Raw genomic sequence first — 17,909 nt, forward strand, 5'->3', positions numbered from 1 at the left:
GCCTTCCCGGGCCACAGCAGAGAGCTGGCCTGGAAGAGGGGCAACCGGGACAGAATCTGGCACCCCGACCGGGACTAGAACCTGGTGTGCCGGTGCCACAAGGTGGAGGATTAGCCTAGTAAGCCACAGCGCCGGCCACATTTCACATCTTAACAATACTTTGGTATTGTCATAGCTGGCAGGTTTGAGAAATGTCAGGATGAAGGAAGTGTGGGGAACACACTAGGGCATGTATTTCCTGTGTTGCAAGGCAGGGCATCAAGAGATTTTTGTCTAGAGTTGGCTGATCAAAAGATTGAGTTTTAGGGATTTTTAAAAAAATTTTTATTTAACGCCAGCGCCGCGGCAAAGGAAGACCTTTCTCTCTGTCTCTCTCTCTCTCTCACTGTCCACTCTGCCTGTCCAAAAATTTTTTTTTATTTATGTATTTTTACCTAGAAGCCTTTTATTTAAGATATACAAACTTTATGCATTTCATCAAAATTTAGGAACATAGTGATCATAAATATGACAATATATTAAATAAACCAAATAAAAACAAAAGTTGGCAAGAAAATGAGGGAATGGTATAATTCAGTTCCTTATCTTTGTGGAGAGAAGGAAATGCTTACAGTTAGTAAATGAAGAAGTAGAAAGGCAAACATAGTATTATGTTTATGGAGTTGACCATGAGATTTTAAAATAGAAGCTCTCAAGAGAGGCCACCTTGGCACACTGCACCTGAGGTGGAGGATGAGAAAGTTTTTCATTGTTTATCTTTCCATGCTATTTAAGTTATCTCCATTTGATGTATTATTTGTATATCATATGCTTATATAGCATAAAAGTTATGAGTAAAAAATCATTCATAATCACATTTTAGTTATATATTTTCCAAGGAATTTGTCAGTGTAGAGGAAAGTTTGTGCTATTAATGTTGTCCATTACTTTTTGATGTTTCTTTTAGGAGGCAGAATCATGAGCCAGAGTGTGCCTTATCACATCTCCTCTCTTTGGGGACTGTTGTCCCTTTGGATGCTGTGTACCTCCTCCGGCAATAAATGCACGGTGAGACAGGAAGTAGCCGACTGCAGCCATCTGAAGTTGACTCAAATACCTGATGACCTGCCCACCAACATAACAGTGTTAAATCTTACCCACAACCAGATCAAAAGATTGCCACCTGCCAATTTTACAAGGTATAGCCGGCTTACTGTCTTGGACGGAGGATTTAACACCATCTCAAAGCTGGAGCCAGAATTGTGCCAAAGCCTTCCTTTGCTGAAGGTTTTGAACCTCCAACACAATGAGCTTTCTCAGCTTTCAGATAAAACCTTTGTTTTCTGCATGAATTTGACTGAACTCCATTTAATGTCCAATTCAATCCAGAAAATTCAAAATAATCCCTTTAAAAACCAGAAGGTAAGATGAAAACTTTGTTTCCTTATAAGAAATGAAAAATATGTGATCCAATGTTAAATCTTCAAGTCACCTATTCATTCTTAGACTTAATATTTAATTATCAAGGTAAGTGTAGGAAATCCAGTCTACCCCACTTGGAGCTGGGGACTCACATACAAACAGTACTGTTAAGATTGAAAATACTTTCAAATGCAAATGTTAGTCTTAAGTCAGTTTTAAGCTTAATTTTAAATATGTCTACCTCTCCTACTTTCTCTCATTAGTAACAGAATCTAGACAAGAGGTCAAGTCATGATCAGAGAAGAATCAGAATATCCCATAAGAATTAAAAAAAAATCCTGTTTCTATGTTACTGATTTAGTATGTGAAATAACAGAAAATGTTCACTCCAAATTGTGGCTTAAAGCTAAACAAATACATTCTCTTCCTTGCAGAAATCTCAAAGTACCACTTTCCAAATAACTACCACCTTTCTCCTTTCAACTCTTTGCTTGGAGTTTAAATCTGTGAAAAATGCACATTGTTGTCTCTAAATCTAAGACAATTACTAAGTGCTCTTCTTAGACCAAAGTCATTTTTTTTTTAATTTATTTGACAGAGTTAGAGAGAGAGACAGAGAGAAAGGTCTTCCTTCCGTTGGTTCACTTCCCTAATGGCTGCTACGGCCAGTGTGCTGCGCTGATCTGACGCCAGGAACCGGGTGCTTCCTCCTGGTCTCCCATGCGGGTGCAGGGGCCCAAGCACTTGGGTCATCTTCCACTGCCTTCCTGGGCCACAGCAGAGAGCTGGACTGGAAGAGCAACTGGGACTAGAACCCGGCACCCATATGGGATGCCGGCACCACAGGTGGAGGATTAACCAAGTGAGCCACGGCACCGGCCCCAGACCAAAGTCATTTTCTTTTTTTTTTTTTTTTTAACTTTTATTTAATGAATATAAATTTCCAAAGTATAGCTTATGTATTACAATGGCTCCCCCCCCATAACTTCCCTCCCACCTGCAACACTCCCCTTTCCCACTCCCTCTCCCATTCCATTCATATCAAGATTCATTTTCAATTCTCTTTATATACAGAAGATCAGTTTAGTATATATAAAGTAAAGATTTCAACAGTTTGCACCCACACAGAAACACAAAGTGAAGAATACTGTTTGAGTACTAGTGATAGCATTAAATCACAATGTACAGCACATTAAGGACAGAGATCCTACATGAGGAGTAAGTGCACAGTGACTCCTGTTGTTCACTTAACAAATTGACACTCTTGTTTATGGCATCAGTAATCACCCCAGGTTCTTGTCAGGAGTTGACAAGGCTATGGAAGCCTTTTGAGTTCACTGACTCTGATCATATTTAGAAAATTAATTGTATCGAAATGGAAGTTCTCTCCTCCCTTCAGAGAAAGGTACCTCCTTCTTTGATGACCTGTTCTTTCCACTGGGATCTCACTCATGGAGAACTTTCATTTAGGTTTTTTTTTTTTTTTTTTTTTTTTTTTTTTCCCCAGAGTGTCTTGGCTTTCCATGCCTGAAATACTCTCATGGGCCTTTCAGCTGGATCCACATGCCTTAAGGGCTGATTCTGAGGCCAGAGTGCTGTTTAGGACATCTGCCATTCTATGAGTCTGCTGTGTATCTCGCTTCCCATATTGGATCGGGCATTTTTTTCATGTGTCTGTTGGCCATGGATAATTGTTCCTACAAAAGTGTCAATTCGTATCCTTTGCCTATTACTTGACTTGATTTTTTGTTTTGTTATTGTTGGGTTTCTTGAGCTCCTTCTACATTCCTAATATTAATCCTTTATTATATTCATAGATTGCAGATATTTTCTCTGGTTCTCTCTGTATTCCCTTTGTTAATTGTTTCCTTTGCTGTACAGAAACTTCTTAGATTGGTCTAATCCCATTTGTCTGTTTTTGCTTTTATTGTCTATGGTTTTGGGCTCTTAAGCAATGTAATGAAGGCATTTTTCTTTGTTATTTTCTCAAAAATCTGCTAAAATGTGGATCTGCATTTTATCCAAAATTCAGTTTTTGTGTTAGGTGTGAGATGGGAATTGGAATAGACAATTTTCTTTTATTATTATAATTATTTTTATGAGCCTACCTAATTGATCATGTTCCATTTGTTGAAAAGATTGTCATTTCCCCAGTTACTTTAGCAGTGACTTTACTAAGTCAAGTGCTTCTATATTTGCTGGTTTATTTCTAGACTCTATTGCATTACATTGATCTATTTGTTTACCCTTGCACCAATAATGCTTTGCTAAATACATTTAATTAGTTATGACATCTCATAATATAAACCCTTTAGCTATGTTTTTTTTTTAAGATTCTTTACTTTTACTCTTTTGTGGTTTCATAAAAAATTTAGATCTACTTGTTAATATAAAATATAATTTGCTGAGAATTTGATTGAGATTATGTTTTGGGAAAGTCCAATCTATAAATGCATTATATTTCCCATTCATTTCAGTATACTTTAATTTCTCTCAGTAATATTTTATAGTTATCTGTACAGAGGACTTGCATACTTTTCATTAGATTTATTCCTATATCTGACTTTTTATGGTTCTGTAAATGGTATTCTTTAAAATTTCATTTTCTAAATGTCAATTATTAGTATACAAGAAAACAATTCATTTAGGTATATTGATTCACCTTGTATCCAGGGAACTTGCTAAATTCACTTATTAATTCTATTAGATTTTGTGAGTTGTTTTGTAGTTTTTATAACACAACCATGCTTCTATGAATAATTACAGTTTTATTCTACATTTCTGCTGCATATACTTTTACTTTCTATTACTTGATTTGTTGCAATAGATAGGACCTCTAATACAGAATTGCATTAAAGCATATTTTTTGCTCTGTAGGTCTGATATTTGCCTTTTAAAAAGTTATAAATGCTATCAAGTAAATTCCTTTCAGTTCCTGAGTTTCCTGAGTTAGTACTGTTGTTCCACATGCCTTTCTGTGTGGAATTTTGGTTTTATTTTGTGTTTTTTTTTTTTTTTAAATCATGAAAAGTAATTGTATCAAATAATTTACAAGTTCTGTTGCAATCATGGAATTTTTTTCCTTAGTATGTTAACATGGTAAATTCAGTTAATGTGTTTCAATTGTTAATCCACCTCTGCATTTGTAGAATAAACCCTACTTGGTGTTGATATGTTATTCTTTTCATAAGGAATTGTATTGCATGTGTGAATATTTTCTTTAAGATGTTTCTATCTGCATTCAAAAGGAGGTCATTTTACCCTGTCTTAATGTTTTTTGTCAGGTTTTGGTTGAATAGTTATGATAGTATCATGGAATGGGTTGGAAATTATTCTCTGTTTCTCTTTGGTCGGGTTTGTATATGTGTTGTGTGTGTGTGTGTGTGTGTGTATCTGTCTGTCTAAAAGTGCTTGCCTATAAATTTATTTGAACCAAAAGATTTCTTTGAGTGGAAAGACTTTTAATGAATATTCAGTTTCCTTAAAAGATCTTGAACTATGCAGGTTTCCTATTTCATTTTGTGTCCATTTTGATAATATCTGTTTTTTTATTATTTATTTTTTTATTTAATAAATGAGAATTTACAAAGTGCAACTTTTGTATTGTTGTGCCCCTGCAACCTCCCTCCCTCCCGCGGCCCTCCCCTCTCCCACTCTCTCTCCCATCCCACCCTTCATCGAGTTTCATTTTCAATTACCTTCATATACAGAAGATCAACTTAGTATACACTAAGCAAGGATTTCAACAGGCTGTACTCACACAACCGCACAAGGTATAGGGCATTGTTCGACTAGTAGTGTTGTTTTTAAGTTTCATAGTAAAACACATTAAGGACAGAGATACTATGTGGGGAGCCTGTACTCAGTGACTCCCGTTGTTGATTTAACAATTGGCACTCTTATTTATGACATCAGCAATCACCCGAGACTCTTGCTATGAGCTGTCTAGGCTATGGAAGCCCCTTGAGTTCACCAACTCTGAACTTGTTTAGTCAAGGCCATATCACAGTGGGGGTTCCTTCCTCCCTTCAGAGAAAGGCGCCTCCTTCCTTGATGGCCTGTTCCTTCTGCTGGAGTTTTGTTCATCAGGATCTTTCATTTAGATTGTTTTTTTGCCACCGTGTCATGGCTTCCCATGCCTGTGAGACTCTCATGGACCTTTTAGCCAGATCCGAATGTCCCAAGGGTTGATTCTGAGGCAGGAGTGCTGCCATTCTATGAGTCTGCTGTGTGTCCTGCTTCCCCCGCAGGATCATTCTCTCCCTTTTAATTCCATCCTTCATTGTTTGCTTACACTGGTCTTGTTTGTGAAATCTCTTCGACACTTACCCTATCTTTTTGATCGGTTGTGTATTTATATTTATCACTTTACCAAGTGCGCTGGCATTGGTACCTGCCTCCTTGGTAAGATTGAGCTGAAATCCCCTGGCACATTTCTAGTTCCACCATTGGAGGTAAGTCCGAGTGAGCATGTGCCAACCTATATATCTCCTCCCTCTCTTACTCCCACTCCTATGTTTAACAGAGATCACAAAGTCATTTTCAAGTCACTCTTTTTTTCACTTTATGGCCTTATAAAAAGTTGAGCATTGCTCATCCTCAGATGCACACATATGCTGGGAAACATGAAAGTGACTTGTCCAGCAGTTGTTTTAAGTCTCTTCTTGCACCCTCTTAGATTCTGAAATAGATGAAATGTCCTAGCCACAAAGACCTCAAATAAGGTTAAAATGATGATTGGCAAAATGTTGTTTTTCCTTAATATTCTGGGCTAGCCATGATCTAAAATTTATAGAACTATGAAACAATATAAAAACATTTAATATAGAGTAATGGATGGAAAAGTTCTACTCATGGTTTTTAAGGAAATATTTTTATTTTCTATTATTTATTTTCAAGGCTAATGCATGTCACTGGACGTTTGGCAAGCCACATGGACATTCCTTGCATCATGAATAAGTACTTATTTAAAATAAGCATAAATTAGGCCGGCGCCGCGGCTCACTAGGCTAATCCTCTGCCTAGCGGCGCCGGCACACTGGGTTCTAGTCCCGGTCGGGGCACCGGATTCTGTCCTGGTTGCCCGTCTTCCAGGCCAGCTCTCTGCTGTGGCCAGGGAGTGCAGTGGAGGATGGCCCAGGTGCTTGGGCCCTGCACCCCATGGGAGACCAGGAAAAGCACCTGGCTCCTGGCTCCTGCCATCGGATCAGCACGGTGCGCCGGCCGCAGCGCGCTGGCCGCGGCGGCCATTGGAGGGTGAACCAACGGCAAAGGAAGACCTTTCTCTCTGTCTCTCTCTCTCACTGTCCACTCTGCCTGTCAAGAAAAAAAAAAGCATAAAATTTTAAAAGTTTCTTTATCAGAAATAAGTGAGCTTAAACCCTTTTATGTAGGTAAGAGAAATAAAGTGACTCTTGAAATAAGAAGCTACATCAACAGTGGTGTTTTTATTCACAACAAAGTTTATTTAATATTCCTAATATCAGTTTTCTGCAGAATAATAGTGAAGTGACGATGTGCTGTTATATATTGTTAAGATTCACTTAGAGGAACTGTATTTGATGACAAGACTCTAACATATATATTGTATATTCCTTTTTCTTCTCAGAATTTAATCAAATTAGATCTGTCTCATAATGGTTTAAAATCTACAAAACTGGGGACTCAGCTCCAGCTGCAAAATCTCCAAGAGCTTCTACTATCAAAAAACAAAATTCAGGCACTGAAAAGTGAAGAGCTTGCTTTCCTCGGCAATTCTTCTCTAAAAAAATTAGAGTTGTCATCAAATCTAATTAAAGAGGTAAGAAGCAAAGTAAAATTATTTTGTATTCTATCTTTCAGCTTGGGTAGTCCCTAAATATGTCATATAGATAAGAATCTAAAGGTTCCTATAGAAGAGAGTAAGCTTTTGTATATCCCAGAAATCCTTCACATTTACTGCCTTGGGGTATTGGTGCCACTCACAAAAAAAGTTTTGGTAACAATTAGGGATGGGACTCTGCTGTCAATCAGCAGTATGTTAAAATTGCTATGATGTAGTAGAACAGGTCTTTGACCTAGGTGAACTTACTTGTTTCAGTTTCTTCATTGAAAAATTGGAAATAGTACCCTCTGTCTCATAAAATCTCTGAAAGAATCAAAATGATATAGTGGTAAGATGACAGATTTTAGAACTGGGTTAGCTGGTTTCCTCTCTGGTCTTAATCTGTGTAACCAGATAAGTTATTCAAGTTCTCTTTGCCCCAGTCTCCATGTTTTCAACCTGGTATAATAATACCACTACTTCATAGAACACTGGGGCAAACAATTTAGCACTGTGTCTGGCATACAACAACTAACTGCTCAATAAATAACTAGCTCAATGCTATTATACAAACTTTCCTGTAATGGGGTATGCCAAATTAACCTGCTTCTCTTGGATCTATGATCTTCAATTTAACCATTTTCATGTCCAAGTATATCTGTCTTCTGCACACATTTTATTCCTTTACAGGCTATAAGAATGTTGGAAAAACTAAACATGGCTTTTTATTTTTATTTAGATATATTCATCCATTCATTCATTCATTTGTTGATTTGAAAGGCAGAGCAAAAGAGAGCAGGAGGGAGAGACACAGAAAGATCTGCCATCCTTTGGTTCATACCCCAAATAGTTGCATTAGCTAGATCTGAGCCAGGCTGAAGCCAGAAGCCAGAAACTCCATCCTGGTATCCCACATGAGTGGCAGGGGCCAAGTACTTGGACTGTCATCCATTACCTTCCCAGGTGCATTTGCAGGGAGCTAGATTGGAAGTGGAGCAGCCAGAAGGTGAGCCAGCACTTCATATAGGATGCCAATGTTGCAAAGGACAGCTTAAACCACAGTGCCAAATGGCTTGCCCTGAAACACAGCTTTTTAAAGATTGATTTAAAAATGGACCAAGTGCAACATTTACCTGAAATAATTATTGTTTTGTGCAAGCTACTTATTTTAGTTTTTTAAACAGCATTTCCCCCAATTAGAATATTTATAGTACTATTATAAGACCTAAAAATATAATGAGAGACAATAAAAATCACTCAAAAGTAATCAGAATGAGTCACTGCTAGCATTTGGGCATATGTATCCATAATTCTTCTGCAAACAATGACAAGAAAAACAACAAAAACTAAAGTCAGGCATTTAACTATGCCAAGCACTGTGACAAATTCTTTCTTTTATGTTTTAGGTAGAGAGCATCTTTGTCAATGTATTGCTATCATTTTACACGAGAGTAAGTTGAGAGGAGGAAGGGTGAAGTAACAGGTGGCCTACTGGTGACAGCTGGGCTGCTGGCAGCCCTGCACCAGAGCCCTTGCTCTCAGCAGCATGCTACATGGCCTTTCCAGGGGGATGGTGTCTCCTGCTTTTTAGAATTAGCATTAACATCATATGAACATCTTCCATGTCACGAAGAATCACTCACTTAATTTTAGTGATTGCAATATAGTACAGCACAAGGTTTATCATAATTTAATGAGTCCCTGCTTTGCATTTTAAAACTAATTTTACTTACAATAAAGCACAATTTCCTCCACATCTGTCTCTCTTGTTTTCCTTTAGCCCTATCATCTCACAGCAACACATTAGAGATCAGCTTTGCTTCCTGGATAGGTTTAACTGCCAGGAGCTGGCTACTCCCTCTCTGGGTTCCTTGTTCCCCACTCCTTTTCTTTTGTCCCAGCACCGAATCCCAGATCAGCCAAGGGCTGGGGACAGAGTGGAAGTGAGTTGGAGACACTAGTGAAATAAAGTCAGGAAAAAACCTAGGTGGAAAGACATAAAGGACAGCAGGAACTCAGTCTCAGAAGGGAAAGTGTGTGCTTCTATTCATTAAAAGCCATCATTCATTCCTTCCACCACATTCACTGAAAATAAGAGGTCAACAAGACAGAACTAGAATCTGCCCCAGTGATGACACCACAAACAATAGTTATGAATTTATGAATCATAATTCTATTCAGTGTGATGATGTAAGAGCACCAGGAGACCTAACCCAGATTGGGAGGTCAGGGAAGGCCCCAGAAGAAGTGGCATCCATGCTGAAATGTGAATGCTGAGTACAAGTGAGTCAGCGGCCAGGAGAGGTTGAGGCTGGAGCAGGAGGCAAGTGTCCCAGGCACAGAAAAGAGAGAAGTGGAGAGAAATACCCTGCCCTGGCACTGTGGTGAAATGGGAAGGAGACTGAATAAAAACTCTGCTTGGGATGCCTGCATCCCATATTGGAGAGCTTGTTCCCAATTCCAACTTCTGGCTAATGGGCATCGTTGGATGCAGCAGGTGACGCCTCAAGAACTTGGGTCCCTGTCACCTACATGAGAGACCCAGATCATACTTCAGGCTCTTGCCTTCAGCCTGGCCCAGCCCTGGCTGCTTTGGGCACTTGAGGAGTGAACCAGCAGCTCTCTCTCTCTGTCTCTAAGCCTTTCAGATAAAATGAAAATAAATAAATAAAATTTAAAAAAAATCATTGTATTTAAGCTTTCCAAAGGTCACACAGAGTCTATATTCTATTTTGGTTATTAACTACTTTCCCCCCCTTACCTTTAGTTTTCTCCAGGGTGTTTCCATGCAATTGGACAATTATTTGGCCTCTTTCTGAACAATGCCCAACTTGGCCCAAGTCTCATAGAGAAGCTTTGTTTGGAGTTATCAAACACTAGCATTCAGAATCTGTCTCTGAGTAACAGCCAGCTGAACAGAATCAGCAATAGGACTTTGCTCGGACTGAAGCACACCAACCTCACCATGCTCGACCTTTCCCACAATAACTTGAATATGATCGATGATGATTCCTTTGTTTGGCTTCCACATCTCAAATATCTCTTCCTGGAGTATAATAACATAGTGCATTTGTCTAATCACTCATTTTATGGACTTTTCAATGTGAGACACCTTAATTTGAAACGATCTTTTCCTAAACAAAGTGTGTCCCTCACTTCACTTCCCAAGATTGATGATTTTTCCTTTCAGTGGCTAAGATGCTTGGAGTACCTTAACATGGAAGATAATGATATTCCAAGCATAAAAAGAAATATGTTCACAGGATTGATAAACTTGAGATACTTAAGTCTATCCAACTCCTTCACAAATTTGAGAACTTTAAAAAATGAAACATTTTCATCACTAGCTCATTCCCCCTTACTCATACTCAACCTGACCAAAAATAAAATCTCAAAAATAGAGAGTGATGCGTTCTCCTGGTTGGGCTCCCTAGAGGTGCTTGACATTGGAATTAATGAAATTGGGCAAGAACTCACAGGACAGGAATGGAGAGGTCTAGAAAATATTTTTGAAATCTACCTTTCCTACAACAAATACCTACAACTCACTAGCAACTCCTTTGCCCTGGTCCCAAGCCTTCAAAGACTGATGCTCCGAAGGGTGGCTCTTAAAAATGTGGATATCTCCCCTTCACCTTTCCACCCTCTTCATGACTTGACCATTCTGGATTTAAGCAACAACAACCTAGCCAACATAAATGAAGAAATGCTAGAGGGCCTTGAAAAGCTAGAAGTTTTGGATTTGCAGCACAACAATTTGGCACGACTCTGGAAACAAGCAAACCCCGGTGGTCCTGTCCATTTCCTCAAGGGTCTTTCCCACCTTCACACCCTTAACTTAGAGTCTAATGGCTTGGATGAGATCCCAGAAGGAGTTTTCAAGAATTTATTTCAATTAAAAAGCATCAACTTAGCCTTGAATAATTTAAATGTACTTCCACAATCTGTCTTTGATGACCAGGTATCTCTGAAGTCATTGAACCTTCAAAAGAATCTCATAACATCAGTTGAAAAGAAAGTTTTTGGGCCAGTTTTCAAGAATCTGAGTAATTTAGATATGAGCTTTAACCCATTTGACTGTACATGTGAAAGTATTGCCTGGTTTGTTAATTGGATTAATAAGACACGTACCAACATCTCTGAGTTATCAAGTCATTACCTCTGCAATACTCCACCTCAGTATCATGGGTTCTCAGTGAGGCTTTTTGATACATCATCCTGCAAAGACAGTGCACCCTTTGAACTCCTTTTCATGATCAATACCAGTTTCCTGTTATTGTTTATCTTTATTGTGCTGCTCATCCATTTTGAGGGCTGGAGGATATCTTTTTATTGGAATGTTTCAGTACATCGAATTCTCGGTTTCAAAGAAATAGATGGCCAGCCAGAGCAGTTTGAATACACAGCATATATAATTCATGCATACAAAGATAGGGACTGGGTCTGGGAACACTTTTCCTCAATGGAGGAAGAAGATCCATCTATCAAATTTTGTCTAGAAGAAAGGGACTTTCAGGCAGGTGTCCTTGGACTTGAAGCCATTGTCAATAGCATCAAAAGGAGCAGGAAAATTATTTTTGTTATAACACAGCATCTTCTAAAGGACCCATTATGCAAAAGGTAGGTTAATGTGAAATTTTAAGAATGTATGTGCTTTTTAAAGATTTTATTTATTTATTTGAGAGGTAGAATTACAGAGAGAGGGAGAGACAGAGAAGAAAGGCCTTCCATCTGCTGGTTCACTCCCCAGATGGCCGCAACAGCCAATGCTGAGCTGATCCAAAGCCATGAGTCAGGACCTTATACTGGGTCTCCCACATGGGTGCGGGGGCCCAAGCACTTGGGCCATATTCTACTGCTTTCCCAGGCCACAGCAGAGAGCTGGATCAGAAAAGGAGCAGTTGACAGCCATATGGGATGTTGGTGCCACAGGCAGAGGCTTAGCCTACTATGCCACAGCACCAGCTCCAGAATGTATGTGGCTTTCAGTTGGACTTTCAGTATTACTAACATCATTAGTCATAACTGAAAAATACTTTTAAGTAATATTGAGGAAAATACATAACCTGAATTTTTAGTGAGGGATTAAATTTTTAGAAGGTTGAACTTTTAGTTGTTAAAAAAACACTGTTTATTACATAACTTCATTTAACATGTTTTTTTTTTTTTTAACTTAGATTCAAGGTACACCATGCAGTTCAGCAAGCTATCGAACAAAACTTGGATTCAATTATATTGATTTTTCTAGAGAATATTCCAGATTATAAACTGAACCACGCACTCTGTTTACGAAGAGGAATGTTTAAATCTCGTTGCATTTTCTATTGGCCAGTTCATAAAGAACGGATAGAGGCTTTTCATCATAAATTGCAAGTAGCACTTGGATCTAGAAATTCACTACATTAAATGAGAAAAGAAATAACTTTCGCAATTTAGAAAGTTCCATGGAAAACTTAAGTTTCACTTGAAAATAATATAATCTGTAGATGACAATAGGTGACGGGATTCTATCATAATTACATCTCATCTATGGAAATGTATCTCTGTAGACACACTTTCAGGAGTCTTGTTGATGGATTAATTGACCCATAGTAAACATATTAGTGTATAAGAACATTTTCTACTAATGAATATATAAATGGTCAGAGAGTCTTGTGATAAATGAGTTTCAGAGTATTCTTCATTGAAAAGAAAGTTAGAAAAAAGAAAGAAAGAAAAGTTAGTGTTATGTAAGGGTTCATGATAATCGTTTTTGGATGCAGTTACAATTGAATGAAAGGTACTTGTTTTAATGGGTATGATGTTACTTAAATTATAAAAGAATGAAATACAAAGGTGACTCAAAAAGTTCATGGAAAAGGAAATAAAAATACTGTACAGGTTCCACAAATCTTTTGAAGATCCTTTTGTTTATATTTACATTTTTAAAAGCTTAATTACAATAGTTTTTCAACTGAAAAGGGTTGTATTTTAGTAGTGCCTGTCCAGTGTTAATTATATTAAATGCTTAAATAGCTTTTTAATATACACACTGTAGGGCAGAAAAAAAATTGCAATACATTTTGATTCATTAATGAAGTAAATATTTTAATAAATACTTGTGTTATTATGATATTTAAGTTTCTTCTACAGGGGGTAGAAACAATTCTTTTACTTAAAAGAAAGATTTGCTTCCTGAAGGTTATCAGTAGAATGGCTTTCTGGAAACAAGAATCTTCCTTCCCTGATCACTGACTTGGGAGGTGGAATTGACCACATCATTTGGTCCCACTGAGATTCTTTTACTCCAGATCTATGTTGTTAGTGACCAGGATTATGGTATAATAGATTCATGTGTAATATATTATTGTGCCATAAAAGAGTATGCTATGTGAAGTTAACCCTTATTTAGGAAGACAATTATTTTGTTTTTGGAGTCTAACTATTGAAAACAAACAGGACTAGCTTTTTGAATGTAGAGTTAATTTCTATACTTGCAGTACTCATTTGCATAGTTTAGGGGGCATTTGAGGTGTTACATTATTTTGAAACTTGATTTAAATGAATTTTTATTCTCAGGGTTAAGTGCATACAACCCTGAGATAAGTAACATTCACTGTCGTGCTGATTCTGAAAAAGTGAATGTGAATACATGGGGGACTCATTGTCACTTTCACATTGTTTGCCATCCTTACATCTGAGACATTTATGTTCACAGCATTTTAGGTAAGATTTACTTTTTAACTGTGAAATGTAACTGTAAAATTCATAACTACTTCGTTCTTGATACGACTTGCGTGTTGTTTATCAATGTTCTCAAGTTTTCATTAAAATTTGTTAAAATAACCTAACTATTGTTAATCAAAATATCATCAGAGTGTAAAATAAAAGGTAGAAAATAACTTCGTTTTATTCTCATGTTTATTTTCTTGTGCAATAGCTGATCAAATGGCCACAATTTATACTGAGTCCAAATATAATTTTTAGGGCTGGTGCCTGCGGCGCCAGCACTCCTGGTTCTAGTCCCAGTTAGGGTGCTGGCTTCTGTCCCAGTTGCTCCTCTTCCTGTCCAGCTCTCTGCTGTGGCCCGGGAAGGCAGTGGAGGATGGCCCAAGTGCTTGGGCCCTGCACCCGCATGGGAGACCAGGAGGAAGCACCTGGCACCTGGCTTTGGATCCGCTCAGTGCACCAGCTGCAGCGCACCGGCCGTAGTGGCCATTTGAAGGGTGAACCAACAGAAAAGGAAGACCTTTCTCTCTGTCTCTCTCTCTCTCTCACTGTCTAACTCTGCCTTTCAAAAAAAATCAATAAATCAATCAATAAAAAATAAAACAAATATAAACAAATATAATTTTTAAAGAGTTGGTTAATATGTTAAGAGATTACGATTCACTAGGAATGACTTTTTTAAATGAATACAAGTAACATTAATAATAGGTGCAAATGCTGACTTGTTGTTGACCTTCATAGGAAACAACATCCTGAACTTTTGTAGGCTGTCCTTTATAATTGTTCTCAGGAGGAGTTCTCTCCCCTTGGGTGCAAGACAAGAGGATTGCAGAAAAGGATGTTTGTCTGATGTCCTATTTAATTTCCACAAGCAACTTGCCAACTTTGAGTACTCTCAGGGTGCCATCACGGAATCTGTTCACTCCAGCTCCTTCCTGTTTTTTGCCTTGCAAAACAAAGCCCAATTGAATCAGTACTGAGTTTAAAATAGATCTCAGTATTTATATTGGACCTAAAATGATATCTTTTAGGTTGTAGTAAAAAGTAGATGCGAATCATTTTGTTAATAAGGAAGGGTGTTTTCAATGCCATTTTTTAATAACCTCAAACTACTCAAACATGTACCTTGGATTATTTGTAAAAGGAACTCAACAGTAAGTGATGGTCAACATTAGAATATGTAAAGATGCTTCAAAATCCAGGACTTAAAAAGTATCTCTTGCCCTCTACAGAGAAGAAAGCAGATTAGTGGTTGTCTGGGCCTAGGGGTCGAAGAGGAGTGACCCCAAAAAGGTAGAAGAGATATTTTTAGGGTGATGAAAAAATTCTGCCTCTAGGCCATCCTAAGAAATCTCTTCACATTTTTGCCTATAGAGTCAACATGAAAATGGAGTGAGTGTGGCTAAAAACTAATTGTAGATCTCTTACTTCTGTACATACGAGCTTTACTTGCTAATGGCTAAGGGTGTATCTTGTGAAACTATGCTGGCCCAAATTCCAAGGAACTGAGAATTCCAAGGAACTGAGAAAGGACACAACCCAAGTGTTCTGCCTAAGTTGACAGAAATGTGCCCTGTACCTGTTATCTTACAACCATACCTTGGGTTTGTTATTGTTCCTGGGTTAGTTATTGTTAACTGTTATCTTACAACCATATTTTGGGTTTTTTATTGTTCACTGCATACCAGGTTCAGTTTTAAATTGTGAGCCTTAGTGGACAGAATACTATAAAAAGCTGTGTAACTCGCTGTTGGGGGCTGCACTTTGGTAAGGAGTGTCGGTCCTGATCGGTTGCCTTGCCTCTCATTTTCAATAAAGTTCATGTGACTGTCACTGGTTTTTGTAATATTCTATTTTAGCTGAGTGGACGCAACATGCCCACCTGAGACCTCACACTTTGTTCTTCATTGCCTTCTCTACCACCTTTATATCCTTTTTCTAAGCTCCAACTAAACAGCACTGCTGCTGCCACACTACTCCATAGCCAGCATTTCAGTGGCTCCTTCTACCTCTTGCTTCAGGTACTGGATGCAGCTGCTCTTGGCTTCAGGATGAGCCAGAATGTGAGGAAGTGAATCAATGGGAAAGGAAAGGAGGGGCGATGAAAATACTTCAGTAGTAGAAGGCATATCTTCAGAGCTGTGTTCTGTTTTTTGTTTTAGGTAGGATGAGATAGTGGAAGATAGTGGAACCACTTGGGAAAAGGGTGAGGTTCTGAACACATATTGAAATGAACAAAGTTCAAATTACAAAGGGTAACATGTAAGGTCCTTCACCACTGTGCCAGGTTTATCTCCCTAGCTTGATTTTTTTGAAACCACCCTCCCATGCTTAGTACCACCCTGATGCGGTTGGAGTGAGACTCCCAAAATTTCATGTGTTGTGGCAGTGGACATAGGAAGCAAATGGACACATTGGATTTTGTGGGAATACACTCTTACCATCAGGAAATTTCATATCCATTGGTTTTGCTTCTCGGAGAGAAAATAGACAACAGGGACTCAGGCTGCTCCGGGACCTCCTCTGACCTCCCCCAGCTCTGCAGTACCTATTCCAAATACAAGCTAGTGCTGCATGAAGCAACAGCACTGACCTGCTTAATCCTTAGCTTGAATTCTACAATTTTTCATGAACTTGCTCTGTTTTTCCTATAATTCATGTCCAGTATTTCCCTCATAGGTATACATAGTGCCTGAAACACAGTACTTTGGCACAAAACATTTGCTGTTTGATGAGTAAAGGATTAAGTGAATGAACACACTCTAAGTGCAGTCATTCAGGAGGATTTGCAGTTCTGAAGCAGGCAGGCATACAGGTTAAATTGATTAGCTTTGTGAGCTGGAAGACCACGCCTTCACCACACCCCTGTGTGACCTCCTGCCCCTACCTGGCCACACCTGAGTGCTCACTGGCCAATCAGGTTAACTAACCACTCCCCTTTGGAAGTGGATTAAAAGCCTGGGGCAGGGTGTGTCTGCCCCTTTCCTGCATTTCCCTTGCCCTGGCCTCTTGCCAGGATGGGGCTGTCTGTAGCCCTGCACCTCCAGGGCCCATGGCCTTTGGGCCACTCTCCCTAGGCTTCCTGGCCTACCTGCCCTAGGCTTCCTGGCCTAGATGCTCTTCCATGTGGCTGGTTCCTGGTGCTTGGTATGAACCCAGATTTACCTCTCTCTCTTACATAAAGCTCTCACTCACCTCTGCATCTTTCACACTAAATAAAAGCTTAAAATGTACCATGCTGACTTGTTCATTCACGCCGGTATTTAGAATTCTTCTCTAAATATTAGGCAAGAACCCACTCAGACTTACTAATATTGGGGATTTATTAATAAGTGTATGGTGGGGCCGGCGCCATGGTTCACTTGGCTAATCCTCCACCTGCGGCGTCAGCACCCTGGGTTCTCGTCCCGGTTGGGGCACCGGATTCTGTCCCGGTTGCTCCTCTTCCAGTCCAGCTCTCTGCTGTGACCTGGGAAGGCAGTGGAGGATGGCCCAAGTGCTTGGGCCCTGCACCCACATGGGAGACCAGGAGAAGCACCTGGCTCCTGGCTTCGGATTGGCGCAGCGGAAGCCGAAGTGGACATTAGGGGAGTGAACCAATGGAAGGAAACCTTTTTCTCTGTCTCTCTCTTTCATTGTCTATAACTCTCTCTGCCTCTCTCTCTCACTGTCTAAATCTGCCTGGCCAAAAAAAGAAAAAAGCGTATGGTGATATTGTATGGCACCCCAAATACCAATAACATATGTGGCACCCCAGATGGGACTTCTGGGCTGTGGGGAGCAAACCGGACTAGACTGTTACTGGAATTAAGACTTATTCTATGCATCTGCTCTCCCACAATATGGCGCTGGGAGAGAAGTAAACAGCTTCCGCACAGCTGCCTCCAGTTCAACCAATTAACTGTAGGACTTGCTCCTGATTGGAGAGCAGCGTACTCGGCGTGTGGGCAGCCGAGTTGGGATTGGCGGAGGAGGACTATAAAGGAGGAGAGAGACG

General features: G+C 39.2%; 1 protein-coding gene across 6 annotated transcripts in view; it reads left to right on the forward strand.

The window, feature by feature from the left end:
- The window catches only part of TLR3 (toll like receptor 3), a 38,889-nt gene extending 23,144 nt beyond the window's left edge, over positions 1-15,745 (forward strand). For 4 of the 6 annotated variants that reach the window (XM_008273952.5, XM_089324358.1, XM_089324354.1 and 1 more), the window contains 4 exons: positions 947-1,401; positions 7,010-7,201; positions 9,972-11,824; positions 12,382-15,745. In XM_008273952.5, coding sequence (XP_008272174.1) covers positions 958-1,401; positions 7,010-7,201; positions 9,972-11,824; positions 12,382-12,610 — 2,718 coding nt within the window. In that variant the 5' untranslated portion in view covers positions 947-957 and the 3' untranslated portion in view covers positions 12,611-15,745. 6 annotated transcript variants of the gene reach the window in all.
- The last annotated feature ends 2,164 nt before the right edge of the window (positions 15,746-17,909 follow it).

The sequence above is a fragment of the Oryctolagus cuniculus genome, chromosome 2, assembly GCF_051225735.1.
Source record: "Oryctolagus cuniculus isolate XC-2025 breed Fujian yellow rabbit chromosome 2, ASM5122573v1, whole genome shotgun sequence".
Taxonomy (NCBI): domain Eukaryota; kingdom Metazoa; phylum Chordata; class Mammalia; order Lagomorpha; family Leporidae; genus Oryctolagus; species Oryctolagus cuniculus.